At 40.4% G+C, this 20,382-nt stretch overlaps 1 protein-coding gene across 1 annotated transcript; it reads left to right on the top strand.

The window, feature by feature from the left end:
* Window positions 1-441: 441 nt before the first annotated feature.
* Window positions 442-20,252, top strand: adamts13 (ADAM metallopeptidase with thrombospondin type 1 motif, 13). The gene is made up of 29 exons (XM_055050584.1): window positions 442-621; window positions 1,159-1,204; window positions 1,371-1,504; window positions 1,787-1,870; window positions 1,951-2,075; window positions 2,876-3,022; window positions 3,562-3,696; window positions 4,555-4,705; window positions 4,834-4,938; window positions 5,034-5,179; window positions 5,257-5,320; window positions 13,103-13,229; window positions 13,331-13,479; window positions 13,562-13,682; window positions 13,771-13,851; window positions 13,939-14,120; window positions 15,056-15,209; window positions 15,305-15,434; window positions 15,543-15,722; window positions 15,900-16,098; window positions 16,175-16,277; window positions 16,374-16,503; window positions 16,702-16,881; window positions 16,973-17,177; window positions 17,901-18,228; window positions 18,304-18,447; window positions 18,540-18,719; window positions 19,813-19,988; window positions 20,070-20,252. The coding sequence occupies exons 1-29, from the start codon at window positions 544-546 to the stop codon at window positions 20,223-20,225; spliced, it is 4,140 nt and encodes a 1,379-aa protein (XP_054906559.1). The 5' UTR covers window positions 442-543; the 3' UTR covers window positions 20,226-20,252.
* Window positions 20,253-20,382: the final 130 nt, after the last annotated feature.

The raw sequence follows: 20,382 nt of genomic DNA, 5'->3' as shown, positions 1-20,382 counted from the left end.
CATTCATGTTCCGCTAAAGGATCGAGTCTGCCCTCTAGAGGCTGTGAAAGTCAGTGACACTCTGGGAAGTTTGACAGCAGGAGGGGTTAATCTGGTAGTTAATGCAGCCTAAACATAAATATGAGAGAATCTGAAAGGGACTTTTGGTTTGTTAATAAAGCATACAAGAACCCCACTTCTCAGTTGTTCTATTTGATTTCCATCAGAAATATTTCTAATACATGATGCCTTTCCTTTGATTTGAACATTTATGCCGTTTCATTTCTCTGAAGCAAGGCTAGAATTTACACATTTTAGTCATTTCAGAAATCCAATAAAAGATGCCCTTTTGATCCCAAAATTGGGGGGAAAAAAATTCAGGAAATGACGTATGACACACATCAACTTTGTCCCTACTGTTTACATAAACATGTTACTCATACACTAATGGCTAGGCTCAGTCCCACATGATCAGGAGAGAACATATACATATATATATATCTATATGTAGCCTCAGAGTCACAGCAGAACAGGTAGACACACAGAACAAAGGAGAGGAAAAAAATGTTTATTATGACTGCGGTCTGTCTTCTGCTCCTCATGCCTGGCTTCAGCGCTCTCATGGGATCTCCTCAGGATGAGGTAGGTGGAAAGCTGCAGGCGAGCAGGAGCTCTGCGGCAGACGATTCTGCTTCTCACTGAGCTCTGACAAAGTGCATTGAACTCTTCAACTTTAAACTGGGAAAGGCTGAACTTTTTTTAGAGAAATTGTGTCTTACTTTGTCCAAATGGAGCATTTTAAAATACAATTGAGATGAAGCAAAATGAAGATGTGACACATGGTTTTACAACGTGTTTCCCAGAACACAAATTGAAAAATCAGGTAGTACACTAAAATTTGTGGAGTCGTATTTACTCTGACACCCCTAATTCAGTCTGTGGTAAGAGTATTAAAACATTTATATTTGCAGGTGCTCTCCATCTAATCTTAATGAGTTTGAATGATCTTACAAGAGCAGAATAAGCAGAGACTATCCTTTTACATCGAAATGATACACTTGAGTTGCTCTTTCATGTTCTATGATGAATTGGGATTTTAAGGCTGTTGAAATGGTATAAATACACTAAAAATGTTCTTTTGGGTTTAACTAAACTGAAGCTGTTTCTCCCTCACAAAAGCCACGGGAAAAAGTCTCCGCTCCAGATTCCTCTGCAGACATGACAGGTACATGTTGCAACATAAGAACACGGTTAAAAATCTAATTTCTCTGCTTCATTGTTAATAAAAAACAATTGCATGTAGTCGTAGTAACTGTTTCAGAGTAACGGCCTCGCCCAAAAGCAGTTTCTTGTTGTTTGTCTCCACAAAGTGTTTTCCTTTTTGTTCATAGTAAGCGACCGTTTGCGTCGCTCAACTCTGATTCCTGACATCACGCATCTGGAGATGCTGGTGGTAGTGGGGCCGGACGTCCAGCAGGTCCACAAGCAGGACACGGAACGATACATCCTTACCAATCTCAATATAGTGAGTCTAAGGATATAGACCCACGGTAGAAGCATTCCTCTCTGAGCGATTTTAGAAACTGTGGTTGGAAATGTAGGTCAAACATACCGTTAGGCTGCAATAAGGAGTGATCAATAAATAATGAAGAAGTATATTAGAGTGGGGGTGGTGATGTGTTTTGAAGTTGTACAGTTTATCCTGAAATGTTCCAGTGATAGGCTCTGCAGGGCTCTGGAACGGTTTAATCACACTCTGAGCAGCGGAAAGTCTAACGATCTGATCAATAATGTAAATCCTGATCAGGCCTCTGAGCTGTTGAGAGACATGACCCTGGGTGCCAACATGAGGGTTCACCTGGTTCGCATGATCATCCTATCGGAGCCAGAGGTAAGAGGTTGGCGAAACATCATGTAATCCTCAAAAGGGAAATGCTTTAACTCATAGTTTTGCTGTGGATAATCTTCCAGCCTGAGATCCAAATGTCCACCAACATCACTTCGTCTCTGAGAAGTGTGTGTGACTGGGGCAGAAGAATCAACCCCTCAAACGACTCAGACCCGCTGCACGCTGACCTGCTGCTATATGTAACCAGGCATGGATGCATTTCCTGGCATTTAAAGAAGACATATTATATATGCCTTGTAAAAATCCATCCAAGTCCCTTGAAAATTTTTACATTTTGTAACTTTGAAACCACAAATTTGATCGCATTTTACTGGGATTTTTATGAAATCGACCAATGCAAACAACACATGAATATGCTTTGAAATCATTCTAGCTCAGTGTAGCTCCGGCTGCATGTTTAGGGTCATTGCAGAGGCAAAAGGTTGATCTTTACCACAGCAACAATTCTGTAAGTTTTATCTAAGGAATGAGTTTTTTTACTTTGCTTCCACAACTGAACAAAACCAACACACAGCATCATACTTCCTGTCTTTATGATGATGTTAGTTCAGTAATGTTCCATCAACAGTAACAATTGTGTGTTTTACCTAGAAATGTGCATGCGGTTGTACTTAATAAGCTGGTGACTTCTGAAGAAGAATCAGTAAGTCCAACCACATGCAAATTATGTGGTGGGTCTGGAGCTGTCCTCAAACACAAGGAGAGCAGATGGGAATTTCATTTAGTGGCATTAGAGTAAATGAGGATGAATAAAATGAATGCACTTTTTATTTTCTTTTAAAAAACATACTTTCCTCAGACTTCACGTTTATGCGCTACTTTGTTTCGGTCTCTAGGATCACATCTGAATAGATGCTGTACATTCGAGTTTGTGGTTGAAACAAGGCAAAATGTGGAAAAGGAGAGGGATGGGGGTTACTTTTGCAGGGCACTGTGTCTTACTCCTATACAAATGAGGTAATGATCTAAATACGTTGTTACCATCAGGTATGACTTGGAGCTGCCCAATGGGAGCAAGCAGGTCAGGGGAGTGACACAGCTGGGAGGGGTCTGCTCCAGCGACTGGAGCTGTCTGATCACAGAGGACACGGGCTTCGACCTGGGCATCACCATCGCTCATGAAGTCGGTCACAGGTACAACACCAAGCCTAATAATCTGGGGTTTTACAGCCGCCTCCATTTAGATGATTCTCTAATTTTAAATACGCATTGGAAGTATTATTCTTTTTGGATATCTGAGCCAGCAGAATTTGGCAAGAGTCACAGAGAAAATGTCCAGCTGCCCCGCTTGCTCCTAAATAATTCATGTAAAACTATAACTCTTATGTTGCTAATAGCATAAGTAGAACATAAAGTCAAGTGCCCAAATGATTGAAATATTTTCAGATCATTATTCAAATAAAATGACAAAAGGGCTGCTAAATTTTTAATGATGCAATAAAATTGAATTAAAATGAGAGCTGTTCAAAAAGAACAGCTTTAAGGCAGGGTGGTTAAGGGCTCTTAATCCCTCATAATCCTTTTTTATCACTCGGAGAGCAGGTGCAGTACTGATCTAAGAAACGATTAATAGACGGCAATTATATGTTGCTTTTAAATGCCACCAGTCATGCTGGATTCGTTCTGCACTAAGGTTACTTCTGCTATTTTCAACGCCTTTGTCTGGCGTTTAGCTTCGGAATTGACCATGATGGATCGGCGAACGGCTGCAGTTGGAGCGGCTTCATGATGGCCTCAGATGGAGGCTACAACAGCGTGGATCTGACCTGGTCCCCCTGCAGCAGACAGCAGCTTCTCACCTTCTTCAGGTGGGCCAACAATCACACAAACCTCAGTGCTGCCAAAAGGATATACTGCCTCCCTCTCCCAAATAACTAATGAATATATAGTTTGTTTGTTTTTTATCTGCACATATGAATGTTTATTAAAACACTGAAATGTTCAAGTAGTTTAAAGAAACACTGAAAGATGAAGAAAACTCCTTGAAATCTTTTTTCACAAATTTGCCATACAAAAAACACATTTATAGTGACTAACAAATTAAGAGGTTCCTATCGTTATTCCCATTTGAAAATAGCTAATATTACAGAGAGCTACACCGTATCCAGTATATGTCATCAAAACATCACAATACTTTGCATTTTGAAAGAGTTTTTTTCTCTTTTAACCTCAAAGTTTGAGTTTTGGCCAGTTCCTGCCGATTGGAGTAGATGTGGTTGGTTTAACGTAAGAGCTGCCTGAGGCCTTAAGTAAAAGATTGTATCAATAAAGACTTTAGCAAGCAGCCTTCAAATCAGATTTTCTTCTACATTAAACATAATTCACAAATGGAGGGTAAACAAAACAAAAACTTCCAACATTCCCAGGTCTCGCCATCTGGGCTAGCTTACACTGTAAGCATCGTCCAAGATGACAAAAGGAATTTCAAAGAACACTAAAATGTCAACACAAGCGACTAAAGCTACATGTTGATGCTGTTCATATGACCGTGTATGTCTCTATAATCAGTACGACGCCTCACATGTTTAACTTCCCTGGGATGTGTGGCAGGAGGAGACCTTTGGTCTCTTAAAAAAAAAAACAAAAAAACAACATAAAAACCAGACCATATTTTCATTCTAAGTATTTCACTCTAAATTAGACATCAATCTACTCAACATTCGCAGTGAAGGGAGAGCTGAATGTGTGAAGGATTTCCCCGCACTGAGAGGCTCCCTGCAGGACTGGAAGCCCGGGCTGTATTACGGAGTTGACGACCAGTGTCGCATAGCCTTTGGTAGCACTGCCAGAGCCTGCTCTTTCTCCAATCCTGACCTTGTATGTATGCCGCCTGCAACATTAGCTCTGGAACACTAGATGGCACCCCCCAACTTCATGGAAATATGCATGCAATTCCACTGTACGTGTTGATTCATGTTTACAATTACAGTCTAATTTTCCAACAGCCGGCTTGCCGTGCTCTGTCCTGTCACGTTAAACCCGAAGACATCAGCTCCTGTAAACGCCTCCTGGTTCCACTGCTGGATGGAACAGAGTGTGCACCCAATCAGGTAACACTCCCTGTGTGTTTATGGAGAAATGCTGCTGCAGTCAATCCAGAGCCGAGGAGTAAAAACACAAGCATATTGTTCATTCTGTCCTCTAGTGGTGTCTGAAGGGACGCTGTGTGTCCCCAGATGACTTCGGCGTCTCTGTCAACGGCTCCTGGTCCAGCTGGTCTGGGTTTTCCTCCTGCTCCCGGACGTGTGGCGGAGGGGTCATGCTCCGTACGAGGGAATGCAACAACCCCAGGTGGCAACTGTCACGCAAGCATCGGTATCTGCTTGGCAGAGCTTCATGTTAAAGAAGTGCGTGTGATGTATTTTCAGACCTGCTTTTGGAGGGAATGACTGTGACGGGCCAGATATTGAGGCTGAACTTTGTAACCAACTGGTGAGTTCTCTCTGGTTTTGTTTACACTGGGCCTCGCAAAAGTTTAGAGCTTCACTCTCCTCGAAGCTCTAAACATTTGAGTGTGAGTATATCATTTTAAAAAGACCATTCCATCATGGCTCCCTACAAGAAGGCTGCAACCTTAGACACTGTGTAAGATTTTTGTAGCCTCGAACAGACATTTCTTTGAGGAATGCCCTGTATGTACCATCTGATCTGCTTTCTTGTCCCAGCTGATGTAAAGCAACCTCACAGCGTCATGTTGCCACTGCTATGTTTCACAGTATTTTCAGTGATGTGCTGTTTTCTCCCAAAATTTTGCAAACTGCAAATGAAAGCTAACATTTTTGCATGAAGAATTAGGGTGACTAGACGTCCCCGATTTCCGGGGACAGTCCCCGTTTTAGGGGACCTGTCCCCGGCTGAAGCCGTCCCCGGAAAAGTCCCCGATTTTAGCGTTGTGTGAAGGAGGGAAAAAAAGTTCCCTATCGATCGTTATTACGGTAGCCGGAAACTCCATTGCCCCTTTTCCACCGGCTCGGCAGGGGAGTAGAAAGCGCGAGTGAGCGTGTTGCGCGCAACAACGGCAATTACGGTAGCTACTCGCGCAACTGTTAACGTTTTGGAGAAGAAGAAGAGCGTCAGAGCTAAACCGCCAATAAAAATCAAGAAGAGCAGCGCGCGCTGCCAGAAAAGACAACAAGCTGGAAGAAGAGAGCTCGAGTTTTGACCAGCTGACCTGATACGGTACGTGTGAAACAAAGTGTTTTGTTTGAGCTGGGCTAATCTTTGCCATCATAAAGATTTGGTTCACGGTAAAATAAAACTAAGCTTTTATTAACAAACACAACAAGACGAGAGCACAAAGACATTTGTAAATGTATGGCTACATTGCTAATGTATGGCACTCTGGCTACAGAGTTAGCCAGAGTCAGAGAAATAGTAACAGGAAGGTCAAAGTATAGAGACAGACTGGTAAAATATGAGACAGGAGGAAAATATTCTGATAAACTGGATGAATGAGGAAAATGGGGAAACTGACAAAGCTGAAAAGAAAAAAATAAATATAAATATTATTAAATATATCATATATTGCATTTTACTATTCTTGTGGTGTTCTTCTGTTTTTCACATAATCTTTTCTGCTCTTATTCTATCCAGACCTCACTGATCATGTGGCTGATGGCTCTTCAGACAGAAGAGGGTTTTCAGATCCAGAGATGAGCTCATGTTAGTGGACTTCCTGACCAAAATTCACTCATCTCAAACACACACAATGTCCTTATGTATCAACTACATAACTTTACACACACACCTCATGTGTTTATGGATACTTATGTGTCCATTCATGCACAACATTCACTTGTGGACAAAGTTGTTGAAACCTTCTGTTAAAGACTGACAACCCTGCAGTGGTCACTGAAACTGACAAGAGTGATAAATGAAGATTTACTGAAAATTAACCAATAAAAAATTAGACATTGTTTTGAATTGAGGTTTAACAGAATAAGAAAATGATAGACGAAGATGACTACAATTTTACAGATTATTCTGAAACTTAAGGTCCACAGCACTGGAGCCAATCTCCCTGGCTGTGGCCACAGGAACAACATTGACATGGTTACTAAGAATCCAGAACAACCAAGTCCAGATGTAAAAATGAACTTTACTTTCTGAGGAGTCTTTTTTTTTTCTGGAAATGAACTGCCACAAAGTTTAAACCAAATTTTTGCTTTTGTTTTGAATGCCTGTTTTATAATACATTTACCAATGACAAAAAATTCTTAATGCATAATTCTTGTTAAGTAGTATAACACCGGTAGTATTTCAAAAAGAGAAGAAATCGTATGCTTTTTTTGAACAATAACAATATTTGTTGTTAATTTGTTGCTAAGAGACAAGCGTGTTTTCTGGTCACGAAATGCCACAAACACCTGATTTTTACGTTTGCAAAATTTACCAACTATAAATTTACCAACTATAAATTTCTTGTGCATAAACAGAAAAGTAATATTTCAAAAGAGCTTATGTTTTGTAAACAAGGATTAAATTGGTGTCAGAGATGTTTCTTTTTTCTTCTGGTAACGAACTGCCACGAAGTATAAATCTGATTTTTACTTTTTACTTTTAATATCTGTTTTGTATTTACCGCCAATGACAAAAAAGAAGCATTTTCACTTTTCCGCCAAATTAACCAATTGCATAATTCTTGAATAGTGATATAAGTAGTATTTCAAAAGAGCAAAATAAATCTTACGTCTTTTGAACATTGACAATATTTGTTGTTAATTTGTTGCTAACAGATGAGTGCGTTTTCTGGTCACGAAATGCCACAAAACACCTAATTTTTACTTTTGTAAAATTTACCAACTGTTAATTTCTTGTGCATAAGCAGAAAATCAGTATTTCATAAGAGCTTATGTTTTGTAACAACAATTAAATTGGTATTAAGAGATGGGTGTTTTTTTCTGGTAACGAACTGCCACGAAGTATGAATCAAATTTTTACTTTGTGTTCAGTGTCTGTTTTATGTTTACCAATCACAAAAAAAAATAAAAAAAATCACATTTCTACAAAGTTCACTCACTGCATAATTCTTGTAAGCAGTATTTCATAAGAGCTTATGTTTTGTAACAACCTTTTTTTTTTTCTGGTAACGAAGTGCCACTAAGTATAAATCAAATTTTTACTTTTGTGTTCAATGTCTGTTTTGTATTTACCACCAATGACAAAGAAACAAATTAACCAACTTCATAATTCTTGATCAGTAATATTAATAGTATTTCAAAAGAGCAGAAGAACATTTGAACATTAACAATATTTGTTTTTAATCTGTTGCTAAACGATAGGTGTGTTTTCTGGAAACACAAAGTAAACATCAGATTTTTACTTTTTCAAATTTGACCAATTAGAAGAAAAGCAGTATTTTAAACCCTCTTATGCTTAACAAACATTTATAAAGTTGGAGCGTTATAAAGAGGAGCGTTTTGTTTTTCTGGTAACGAACTGCCACGAAGTATAAATCACATTTTTACTTTAGTGTTGAATGTTTTATATTTACCAATGACAAAAAAATATCATAATTCTACAAAATTAACCAACTAAACAATTCTTGTGAAGTAGTAAAACATAAGTAGTATTTCAAAAGAGCAGAAGAAATCTTATGTTTTTTGAACATTAACAATGTTTTTAATCTGTTGCTAAGAGACGAGCGTGTTTTATGGTAACCAAGTGCAACAAAGTAAACATAGCTTTACTTTTACAAAATCTACTAATTATAAAGTTTTTGTGTCTAAGCAGAAAAGCAATATTTCAAAAGAGTTTGTTTGGTAAACAAGGATTAAGTTGGTGTTAAGAGATGAATCGGTTTTTTTCTGGTAACGAACTGCCACGAAGTAGAAATCACATTTTTACTTATGTGTTGAATGTCTGTTTTATAATATATTTACATATGACAAAAAAACAAATCATAATTCTACAAAATTAACCAACTTAATTGTTTTGGGGCACAATAATCACGTTTGACACAGCCTAATCTGATGAATCATTTTTATTGGTGAACATACACATATATTTATAGTGGTACATTTATGACTTCAGGTTCACTGTTATGTCAGATTGTTTTAATCCACATAAATTGTAAGAAACATCTACAGACAACTGACATACCTCAAAGTAACCATAACTACGGCAACAACGAACAAAAAGCACCTGTTGCAGGTTTCTCATTGCCTCTCCCTCTGGCAATGTGAAGTAAAACTACACAGTATAAAAAAAGTTAGTTAAGCTACAAAAATAATTAGAGCAGTTAACTGGGCCGATTTAGTTACAAAGGAAATATCTCTTGGTTGTAGGAGTTTGTTTCACCACGGAAATGCACAGTACTGGCTACAAAGTCTAGAAATTCTGCTCGTAAATTTACGTTATTATTACCTTTAATTTTTACCTGTGACAGGTAAAGACAGTGGAGGACTCAGCGTATGAATATGTATTCATGCCTATTCTACAATCAGCAATTTCTCAGGTCTTACTGGGACATACCTCTTACGTTTTGTTAACGTTGTAGCGTTTTTGTAATTGGGGCCTGCAATAGCAATGCACAGGGAGAACTAAGAGTGACGGACTTGCAAAATCGCTCTATTGGTATGAAAGTCTTTCGTGACAACGCACCGAATCCCTTCTTCCATAAAATGTTTTCAAAATTTCTCTAGGGCTAACGGTTTTCTGTCAAGGTGCTTCAGAGTGAAATCGTGACTGGGTAAACTCAGGCTCCCAGCCATTCATTGTCATACTTTCCTCAAAAATTTCAGAGCTCAGCGCACATCATCTTTCTCTCATTGCTACTGTTACTCTAGGTGAGCTGAAGAGGTGAATAATGGTACTATCAGAAGCGACAAGTAGCCCTCCCATATGCTTCAAACGGTTTTTGATCGTCCTTACGGTTCATGAACGGGAAAGAGTTGTTCGGACTACTTTTTAGCAGAAACCTGACTGGGTGTCTCACAAAGATATTATTCGTTCTCCACCTCTCTGTCTCATACACAGATGATAGTAGAGGATTAATTTCTTTAGCAACAAAACACAGAGAAAGGCAGAGTTGCTGGTTTGGACTACAAAGACGCCATCTCTAGTTCTAAATACAGAGATGTAGTTCTAACTATGGTGGAACACTGTTAATACAGATGGCAGAGCAGAATATGTATTTGTATATATGTAGATAGATAGATATAGGACGACTGTGAAACCTCTGGAGATGATCATGCCGAGAGTGATTCTTCATAGGATCAAGAAAATTAGCGACAATCCTGACCATCCTCTTCATCAGGTCGTCTTAGGAAGGTGGAGCATCCATCTTCAGTCAGAGGCTTCTAAAGGTTCACTGTGTTACAGACTGCTTCAGGAGATCTTTCCTATTGACAGCCATCACCATCTTCATAGGCTCTTTGAATAAACTTAATGAGCTACAATAACATTTAATTTCCCGTTGAGCTCAACAAAGAATTTCTGACACTGAACTGAAACAGAAAATTTAATTAGAACTGGTAAATATGTTTTACCAATTGTAATTAAATTTAAAACTAAGCGTTCAATGCTTGGCTTGATATTCCCAACAAAAAACCAAGTCCACAGACAAAAAACAAATAAACATGAAAATACCACAAAGTAAACAAAAACCAAAAAGTATCAACAAAAATGGTTTTGATATGTTTTCATTTTTTTGGAGAGACGATACAATTTCTGTCTCCTTTACGATTATCCCTCCAGCCTCAAAATAGGTTCCTGTCTTGTTTGCAGCAAGTTCTTTTAATGTTTTTGGCTCCTGCTGAAAACCAGTTTGGCTGCTTTGGAGAAGAGGAACAGGGGAAGATGTCACATTTGGTGCTTGCTTCTCATAAATATGAACAAATCCCCTTTCGTAAATATCTTCTTTGCAGTAGACACCTGCATCAGATATGTATAGAAGTGGGTCCGCTCTGAATCACAGCAGATGATGGTACAGACGGTACAGTTGTTTCCCACTTTGTCCAGGAACGTCAATAGTTGCATTTGGAATCACTGGACGTGTTGGATTCCAAGACCTGGCCAACTGTGGCAGGAACAAGACTATCACTTCATTATTACTAAGGAAGTTTTTTCTCTTAGACTTGCAGCTTGAACAGCAAGTTTGCCTACTATAATCCATCCAACAGCTAAACAAAGACGCGACGCTAATGAGAGGTTTTTCAGGCAGAACAACGTGGGGACAGGTCTTCAAGAGACCTATGAAATCTCCCTTGCATATCCATGTTTTTGTCACACAAACTTATCCAGTGTAAAACAGCTTCCAGTAAGTATGACATTTGATAGTCGTTCTCCATATCTGATGACAGTTCACTCTGTTTCAGTTCCATCTGAACCCGAGAGATTTCCAGTGGGGAAAAATGTTGTGGATTGTGAACTGCTCTATGGTGAACTGTTGGGGATTCTAGGACAGGCACTTTCTAGTAAAACTCAAGTTCAGTATGCTTTGAATACTGGCATTAATCCAACAATGCGTGCGTGTGTGTGGACATTTTGTACTGAAGAATCAAGAGTGGCTCCTGGGAACCAGAGGAACTGGGTTCTGTACGAATTGAAAAATGTACAAAAACTGTTAATGTCACTTTCTTCATTTCTGCTGATTTCATTCTTTACATCTGGTTTTTGAGATAAGTTTACTACTGCAGAGCAAACTTACCAAACCGGAGAGGTTTGCTCTTGTGGGAGATTTGAGGATTTGTTCCCCAGGACAAAACTCGCTTCATGGCTACTGACTTCTATTGGCGTCTTCTTTGAAGCAAAACAAACTCAACTGTCTCCTTCTCACTGGGAATATTGGCAAAATCGTTCCCTAGAACAGTGGTCTGGATAGCACTGTCTTGAACCGTCTTCATTAAAACAAAAGTTGAACTTTCTGACTTACCTGCTGGAAAAGAGTGGTTCCCAGCCTGCGATGGGAAAAAAGAAAAGCATCATACTCAGAGAAGCAAACTTCCCCAGTCAAGGAAGCTTAAGCTTCCCAACCGGGGAAAGTTAAAAAAGAAAAGCATCAAAGATATTATACTCAGAGAAGCAAACTTACCCAGTCGGAGAAGGCTCACGAAGAAAAGCATCAAAAACGTCATACTCAGAGAAGCAAACTTCCCCAGCTCACAAAGAAAAGCATAGAAAAAATTGTATGCAGAGACAGTGCTCTCGTCCTCAGCGCTACTTCTTTCTAAATCGCTACCAGGAAATAGTTTGCACAAACCTGCTTCATACCTGTAGTAACTAAATATCCAACACCAAAACCTAGGGGAAAAATCACGCCAACTAACATCTCTGCCATACTGACAATCCTTGCAAGACACAGTGTTGCAGTTCAATAAGTTTTTTTTTCCAGTTTATTCATGGCTTCTACTTTTTGATCTAGTAGTCAAATTAAGACCACATGCTACTGATAGCATGTAGGCTAACATTAGCCATCCATCCATTTTCTGTACACCCTTGTCCCAAGTGGGGTCGGGTGGAGTGCTGGTGCCTATCTCCAGCGAACTTTTCGGGCGAGAAGCAGGGTTCACCCGGGACAGGTCACCTGTCTGTCGAAGGCAACACAGAGACAGACACGACAAACAACTAGAGAGAATTTAAAGAAACCAATTAATCTGACAGTCATGTTTTTTGGATTGTGAGTGGAAGCCAGAGTATGCACATGCAAACTCCATGCAGAAAGTGCCCATGCTGGGAATCTAACCCAGGCCCGGCCTGCATGGTAACAGTTCTACCAACTGCGCCTCTGTGCAGCTAACATTTTAGCTTAAACACAAATTTTAACATACTTTAGAGGGTTGCGGTTTTTGGGCTTGGCAATAAGCAGTCGTGAACCCTAGAATTTGTCTGACATCCAGTTAGTCAGGCTCTCCCTCTCCACCATTTCCCGGATGATCCGTCCCACGAGTAGCTACCGCCCACATTAGCAGTGGCCTTTTCCCTAAAGTAAACCTTTTCGCTATATTTTTTATGTATTAGCCATGGTTAGCACTCTGAACACTACATGCTACTGACACAGCCTTTAGGCTACATTAGCAGCCTTTGGCTAAGCATTTTGGCTAATCTTATCTCATACACTAATTTCAACATGCTATTGAGTAGATTGTAGCTTACTTTAGCATTGATGCCAACTTTTAGCATCAGAACACTGGCGACTGGCAAATTTTTATTTGACAGCTGCTTTATAGCGCAGGGCAAGATGTAACAAATTTTCTTCCACTCATGTTGCTTTAGCCTTGCCAGCAAACGCAGTTGGACTTCATGGCAGAGCAATGTTCCCAAACAGACCCCCAACCTTTATACTTGCTTCCCAACACTGCCTCCTTCTACAAATGGATCCCTGCTATCGGCTTTGTCAAAGGTGATGGTAATCTAAATATTTCTAACATGTTTTCCACTTCTTCTTTTTCAAATGGAGAAAATCAGGATCTCATATTTTTCTTTCAATTTGGTGACAATTAGGAGATGAGCAGTGCAGATACATGTGTCAGTCAGATGGAGAGAGCTTCATAGTGAGCCGTGGGTCTTATTTTGTGGATGGGACTCGCTGCGAGTCAGACGTCTCCGCTCCTTACGGCGCAACAGCTGCTTGTCTTCGAGGGAGATGCCAGGTAAAAAGAATAAACGTGTCAAGAGAGTCAAGCCAGTTTTCTTTTCGGATGTTTTTACACTTGGTTTTGATTCTGCGGTCAGGTGTTCGGCTGCGATGGCGTGCTGCACTCTGGGAAGGCGTGGGATGTGTGCGGGGTGTGTGGTGGAGATGGGTCCACCTGCATTTTGACATCTGACTCGTACAGTGGTGGTGGTGCCAAAAGTAACAAATAACTAGATAACTGCTTGCCTTTCTTCACCTTGTAACACAGGTAACTGAGCTAATTTCTCTTTCCTCTTTTCACGTAAAGACTACAACACCTTTCTCACTCTGCCGGTGAATGCCACTCAGGTCCATATTGTCAACAGGGCTCCTGTCTTCACTCATTTAGGTGGGTGGAGTTACTTTATTAAAGTTAAGTTTGAACATCAGCGTATTTGGTAAATGTAAAGCATGTGAGGTTGTTCTATGTTTTCAGCTGTGATGGTCGGGGATCAGTACATCGTGTCTGGATCGGGTGCCATGGCTCTGAATACCACCCATCCCTCACCACTAGATGACGACCATGTCCAGTACCGCCTTCATCTGACTCCTGACCTTTTACCTGAGATGGAAGAGGTGGTAGTACCTGGACCTCTGAAACAAGAGATAACCATACAGGTCAGGAAAAGGTTGGAATTTCTCAAATTACTCAGCAAATGTTATTTCACACTGGATCCACATTGGCTTTAGTGGATGAGGAACAGTAACACCTTGACGGTAATCGTGGTGCTACTATTAGAGCTTATAAAACACACAAAATACAAATTATATATTTTTTTAACAATCGTATACACTTTCAGTCAATTGCAGGGTTCCACCCAGTGTATTGTAAGCCTGGCGGGCCACCAGGCTTTACTTTATAAGAGTTACAACATCACTGGAAAGTACACAGTACATGATATGTATTTAGTGGCAACTGCAGCCCAACTGAGAGTGAATCTGACAGTCTAAAACGTGGATTCAAGTATACCAATCTTTGATTATGGCAGTGTAAATGTTCATGATTTGTTTATTTCAGGTGCTTACTGAGGTCATTTTGTTTATAGCCTGAGAAACAAGGGGGTGGGGGGACTGCCTCTGGTAGCTTTACATTAAATTAGGTGGAGAGTTGTAGGTGAAATGAGGTTTCATTGGCCAAAGGCCAACATGGCTGCCCCTCCTTTGAATTTGCTGATGAGCCATGTTACGGTCGAGCTACTTCTGCTGCACCAGGCTCCGTCATGCAGATCTGAGGGCTCCAGATCTGCTATCACCACAATAATTAACTGTACTACCTGTAACCATTATCATTTTTTTGCACACTCATACCAGTTGGGTTAAATTTCACGCTCCGTCATGCGTAACAGAAATCACAGTGTGTTCGTGCATCCCAGAGGACGTCTACAGGACTGTGTAGAGTCCATCCAGGAGTGGGGGATTTTTAAATTGAAAACTGTCCAAAATCAATGCCAAAGAGGCCTTTGTACCTACAAAGAAAGGAATGCTTGTCTTTAGTTCATTGTCCATTTTTGAGATTAGGCCTCTAAAGTTTGTGATTCCTTTTTTTTTTTCAGGTCTATCGCAAATATGGAACAGAATATGGGGAAAAAACAAATCCAAACATTAGCTTTCAGTTTTATGTGCCAAGAAAGAAGTCTTTGACAGTCAGCTCACCTACAGGCAAATGGGCTTCATTAGCAACACCCTGCTCTGTCACTTGTGGATTGGGTAAAAAAATAAGTACAAGTGTCTAATGATAAATGTGTGTAAGAAACGGTGTGATGAAATAAGACATCCTCCCATGCTTTTTTGTTCTTCCTAAGGTATACAGAAGAATGAGCATGTCTGCGTAGACGCAGACAACAACAAGCTTTTGAAGCCACACTACTGTAAAGCCCCTCCTCCACCCACAACACCACACACAACCTGTCAGCTTCCATCCTGTCCCCCCAGGTTAGCGTCATCTTTCTTTTTTTTTTTTTTTTCCTTTTTCTTCTCGTCCTCCCCTTGCAGGTACGCACGGCCCGAGTGACCATACATGAATAATTTACTGTTTTGCAGGTGGGATGCAGGAAGTTTCGGGGTCTGCAGTGCCTCCTGTGGCGGCGGATTTCGGGTGCGTCAGGTGCAATGTGTTCAAAAGCGTGGATCCGATGTGGTAAAGGTTTCCGATTCGGAGTGCTCCGCAGATACCGCTCCCCACCCTGTGGAAAAATGTAACCTGCACCACTGCCCTGCCAGGTATTACCTGTGATTTATCAATGATTATGTGACCTTTAGTGCATTTGTTTTGCAGATACAATCATTTGCTCCAGTGATCACAGAATGTAGAAGACTTATACATATAAAAAAATATATATTGCTTTAGATATATATTTCCCTGCTCCTTTGGGGTAATCTGAAACACTTTATCTTCAGATGGTCTGTCTCAGAGCCGGGGAACTGCTCTGCTGTGTGTGGACCGGGGGAAGCAGAACGCAGCGTGTCTTGCATCCGGCAAGAAGACGGCTTAGATGTCGAGGTGGACCATAGCTTTTGTTTAAATCAGATCAAACCTCCAGATTCGGTGCCATGTGTGGTGGATGTGTGCCCCATCGGGTGGGACTCTAAGGGGGAGGTAACGTCAAAAAGGCATTGAATTTTTTTAGTTTAATTATCTAATTTAACGCCTAAACATTCTGTCTCTTCACCAGGAGCAGCCCAGTTTAAAGTCTGGCTTCCTTCCTCGCTCCAGACACGTGCCTGTGTATGTCTGGAGCCCCGTAGTCAGCCAGTGTTCTAGGAGCTGTGGGAATGGTAAGCTGAAAGCTGATAAGCCATAGTCACTTCAGAACCAGCACCTCTTCCTTCCTTCGGTGTAGTAACTCAAGGCCTAATGCTCATGCATGAAAGGAACCCTGCAGGTTTGGTTTTCTTGTATGGATCACCAGACCAGACTGGGGGTCCCTGACTTCCACTGTGACTCCTCCAGCAAACCAGATCCACACACTGAGATGTGTGTTTTTTCTCCCTGCCCTCCAATGTGAGAAACATTTAATTTCACAATTATTTGTATTTTATTTGTAGCACTAACAGTGCTGCTTTTATTTGAAATCATATACTTTGGATTTGTTTTTTTTCTTTCACAATTTTTGTCTTGTTACAACATGAACATTAATTAGATTATTAAATCAATTGTATTATTTCGATTTACAAATGCTACTTTTCCTCAAACAACCAGGTGGCGCTCTAAGCAAGGAGTCTGCAGCGTAACGTGTGGAGGAGGGGTAGCCAAGAGAGTGCTGTACTGTGCTAGAGAGGCAGATGGAGAGGAGGAGGAGGTGTTGGAGGATTACAACTGCAGTGGCTTTCCCAAACCAACAGCAGTGGTTTCATGTAATACTCACAGCTGCCCTGCAAGGTGAATTTCACACAAGCAGTTTGAGATCTGTTGGTTTTTGCAAAAAGAAAAAAGAACAAAAGTCATCTCACCATCAGCGTCACTCATTCAGGTGGAAGGTATTTAGGACATCGCCCTGCTCTGTGTCCTGTGACCTGGGTGTAGCTCAGAGGAACGTGTCCTGTGTCCAGTTTGTTCACGGGAGGGAGAGCGTGGTGCCAGAGGACGGCTGCCGTGCAGCTGTTAAACCTGCCACCACTGTGCCTTGTCTGGTGCAAGTGTGCACCTTCAAGTGGGAGGTGAAACCATGGAGCCAGGTACATGTGACGTGATGGGATGTGAAGATTAGTTCAGATTGATGTGAATACAGGATTCAGTTCAGATTTAGTGGAAGTGCGTATGTCTTTTCTGAGAGCACTCCTTCCCAGAGTATATTATTTAAGTCTTACACAAACTCTTCATTTGAGCACTGCTGAACCAGGAGTCTGCAACTTGAGGCTCTGGAGCCGCAGAGCAGCTCTTTGGACTTTCCACATTGGCTCTTTAATACGTTAACTAAAAATGATGAGGACATTTTAGAAATCTAAATAAAGAAATGCTGGATTTAGCTATTTTTCAGTTTTTACATGAAATAACTTGCATTTCTACAACAGAATGACACAAAAGTCCCAACCATTTCTATTGGTTATTAGGAGTTTAGTTTCTGATGGAAAGTAAGTGCCAATAGTAACATAACATATAAAACCAAAAATTACCATTAACTTTTAGAAAATGATTAGTTTTCTTCATTCTGAAACTTAAACAAAGGAATAAAATAGGTGTTGTTAAAAAAATGACAAAAACAGATTTTCTGCAGTATTTAGTTATAAAAATTATAAGTTTTTTTTTTTTTTTTTTCGTAAGTCATGTAATATTTTCTGTTTAATTTAGCCAGACTGAAGCCAAAAATGGCTCTTTGGATTGTAAAGGTTGCAGAACCTCTGCTATAAACAATCTCTGTTGTGCATAATCCTGCTTACACTGTGCCATGTGCTCTTCAGTGTTCAGCGTCCTGCGGATACGGTATCCAGTCCCGAGCTGTGTCCTGCATGGGCCCCCATAAACCTGAGCCCCTCAGCCCTCTCTTTTGCATGCACATGCCCAAACCGATCACGATCAGAGGCTGCAACACAGGCAGCTGCAGAGATGTGGCCTCGAACAAGACCACTCAAACCCTGAAAGCAAACTCCACAGAAAAGGCTCTTCCATCTTCTACTCCTCCGGTTCCTAAAGATGCGTCACAGCGCTGCATGGGCAGCCTTCCTCCGAGGCCAACAGAGACTGTGGCCGTCAAAGAGACTACCACAGCCACTCCATCTCCTGAGCCTAGTGAGTCTGCGTCGTTTATCACAGCGTGTTAGCAGATGGAGCATGATTGTCATCACAGTGCATGTGCTTTTTGAGATGCATGTGGACTTCTGCTGCTGGAGGAATCAGGCACTGTGGATTTGCACAACGCGCCGAGCAGATGCACAGTGTCGATAGGTCGACCCCTCGACGAGGTCATCAGCATCACACTCATATCCAGCTCTTTGGATTGCAGAAAAAGTATGCTCTGATTCAACCACTGAATAATTTCGAAGTCTGTTGCAGACACAAGGATGCATGTAACCCAATGTGTGTGTTTGTGTGTTGTACAGGGGAATACGTGGCGTTTTTCGATCGTCTGGCTTTCGTGAGGAAGTGTGTACAGGCAGTAGGCAGTGAACTGACCACCAGAACCAACGTCCTGCTTGTCCGGCAGAGTCTGGTCACTCCTGGAAATGGGGTTGTGTTTACCTACAGATCGAAGAAGAATACAAAAAGGAGTCACCATCAGGGTAAGGCAACTTATTTAATAACCAGTTAATATTGCACGTTACTGCTGGGTAAAATCATTAGAAAGCCCAATATTTGTTTTTTTATAGCTAAGGTGATGATGCACAGCTATGCATCTCTGCAGAGCAAAAGGTTGTTGCAACTGTTCACTTTAATTCCTGACTATAAACACAAAATATATTATATCAGTGAAATGTAATTGAAATAAAGAAGTACTTAATGTAGGAGCTTTTTCTCCATTATTTTTAGTTAAAGTTTAGAATGTAGATTATTCAGTTTATTTTGTTTTTCTAGTTGATTTATAATTAGAATGTTTATTTTGTTTTCTAAATAAGTTTTTTGGTTAGTAATTCACTTAGTTAGTCAATTGATTTCAGTTTGGGAAATGGGTGTGTTTCACAGTATAAATATGTAGCGTTTAGATGAGTCTTGCACGTGGGTGGTCATATGGTTTTTTACCTGTCTGTCATCAGTTCGGTCGTCAGTCAGTGAGTCAGTTTTTATTAGTGAGAATTAGTGCAGGAGTAAGGGCAGGGTTTGCTTGGTTTTAGATAAAAACTGAATAAAGAAAACAAAGAGCTGGACTGTTTTGACCTTTTGTTTGGACTGCGTAAACCAGAACCCACGATCCATAGTATTGACTGTTTGAGTTTATTTCATTTTGCTTTGATCACTTTTGAGATTTGAATCTTTTATTTATTTATTTATTTATTCTCTTTGATTTTGGAATTAAGTGTTTGGGACAAATAGTCAATACACTTAATTTAGGAATGTTTGAAAAAATTCTGAAACATCCTGAGAGGGGAATACTCCCTAATTGTTGAAATAAACATGATTGGAAGAATTGTAAACTGACCTCTATATGACTGGTTTATATTCTTGGCTTTATTAGTTGCTGTGGTGGGGGTTCATCCTTTGGATTTCCACAATAAAGTGCTACTCCAGCCTCAACAATACAATAGAGAGGAATATACTGCTGCAAATGTCCCAACAAAATGTCATCTTTGACTTCTCACAGATGGAACTGTATTTGAATGCATGTGATCTTTTGCTCAACAAACAATAAGTAAACTCTTCCTCCTTCTTACCTCGCAGGTTGCGACATTCAGCTATTTTCCCCCAGCGGCATATTTGAGAATCCAGTTACGTCCAACACCAGCCGCACCTGCCGAGTGCTCATCAACGCTCCTCCCTCGGTGAAGATCAAGATCCAGGCGCTCCAGATAGCGTTACCATTCAACACCACCGGCGCCCAGTCCACATATATCATGGTACAAACAAGCTTTGTTTTTCAGACATGTGGGATTTGGATGAAGAATAAAAGCAATGCTTTTATTATGTTTCTTGCTCAGATCCGAGACATGGATGTCTTAAAGACCAACGTGTTTAGTGGCCAACAGCTGTTCCAGTGGCACTCCTCTGGAAATATGGCTGAGGTTGAATTTCATGGCGACTACCTGTATTCCAAAGGAACCTTCAGAGCTGAATACTCATTTGTGCGACTTTGACCCACGACATAAACTATTAAGAATAGATTATATGTGTAGCATCTTTCTTCTTTGTTTACAGTACCATTATCGTTTATTCTATTTCATAGAAAAATCCTTTTTCATTTAATTTAGACCTAAAATATATGCTATTTGATTTTTTGCCTAAAATAAACAT

This window comes from Poeciliopsis prolifica, unplaced genomic scaffold (genome assembly GCF_027474105.1).
Source record: "Poeciliopsis prolifica strain line A6 unplaced genomic scaffold, Auburn_PproV2 SCAFFOLD031, whole genome shotgun sequence".
In the NCBI taxonomy this organism is placed as follows: Eukaryota; Metazoa; Chordata; class Actinopteri; order Cyprinodontiformes; family Poeciliidae; genus Poeciliopsis; species Poeciliopsis prolifica.
Note: the sequence above shows the minus strand (reverse complement) of the source record. Positions and strands in the feature narration are given on the sequence as shown.

Excerpts from the sequence above, each read along its gene's own strand:
- adamts13 (XM_055050584.1), top strand. The coding sequence starts at position 544 with ATGTTTATTATGACTGCGGTCTGTCTTCTGCTCCTCATGCCTGGCTTC. Across the intron at positions 1,205-1,370 it reads TTCCTCTGCAGACATGACAG|TAAGCGACCGTTTGCGTCGC; the intron begins GTACATGTTGCA and ends TTTTGTTCATAG. Across the intron at positions 1,505-1,786 it reads TCCTTACCAATCTCAATATA|GCCTCTGAGCTGTTGAGAGA; the intron begins GTGAGTCTAAGG and ends AATCCTGATCAG.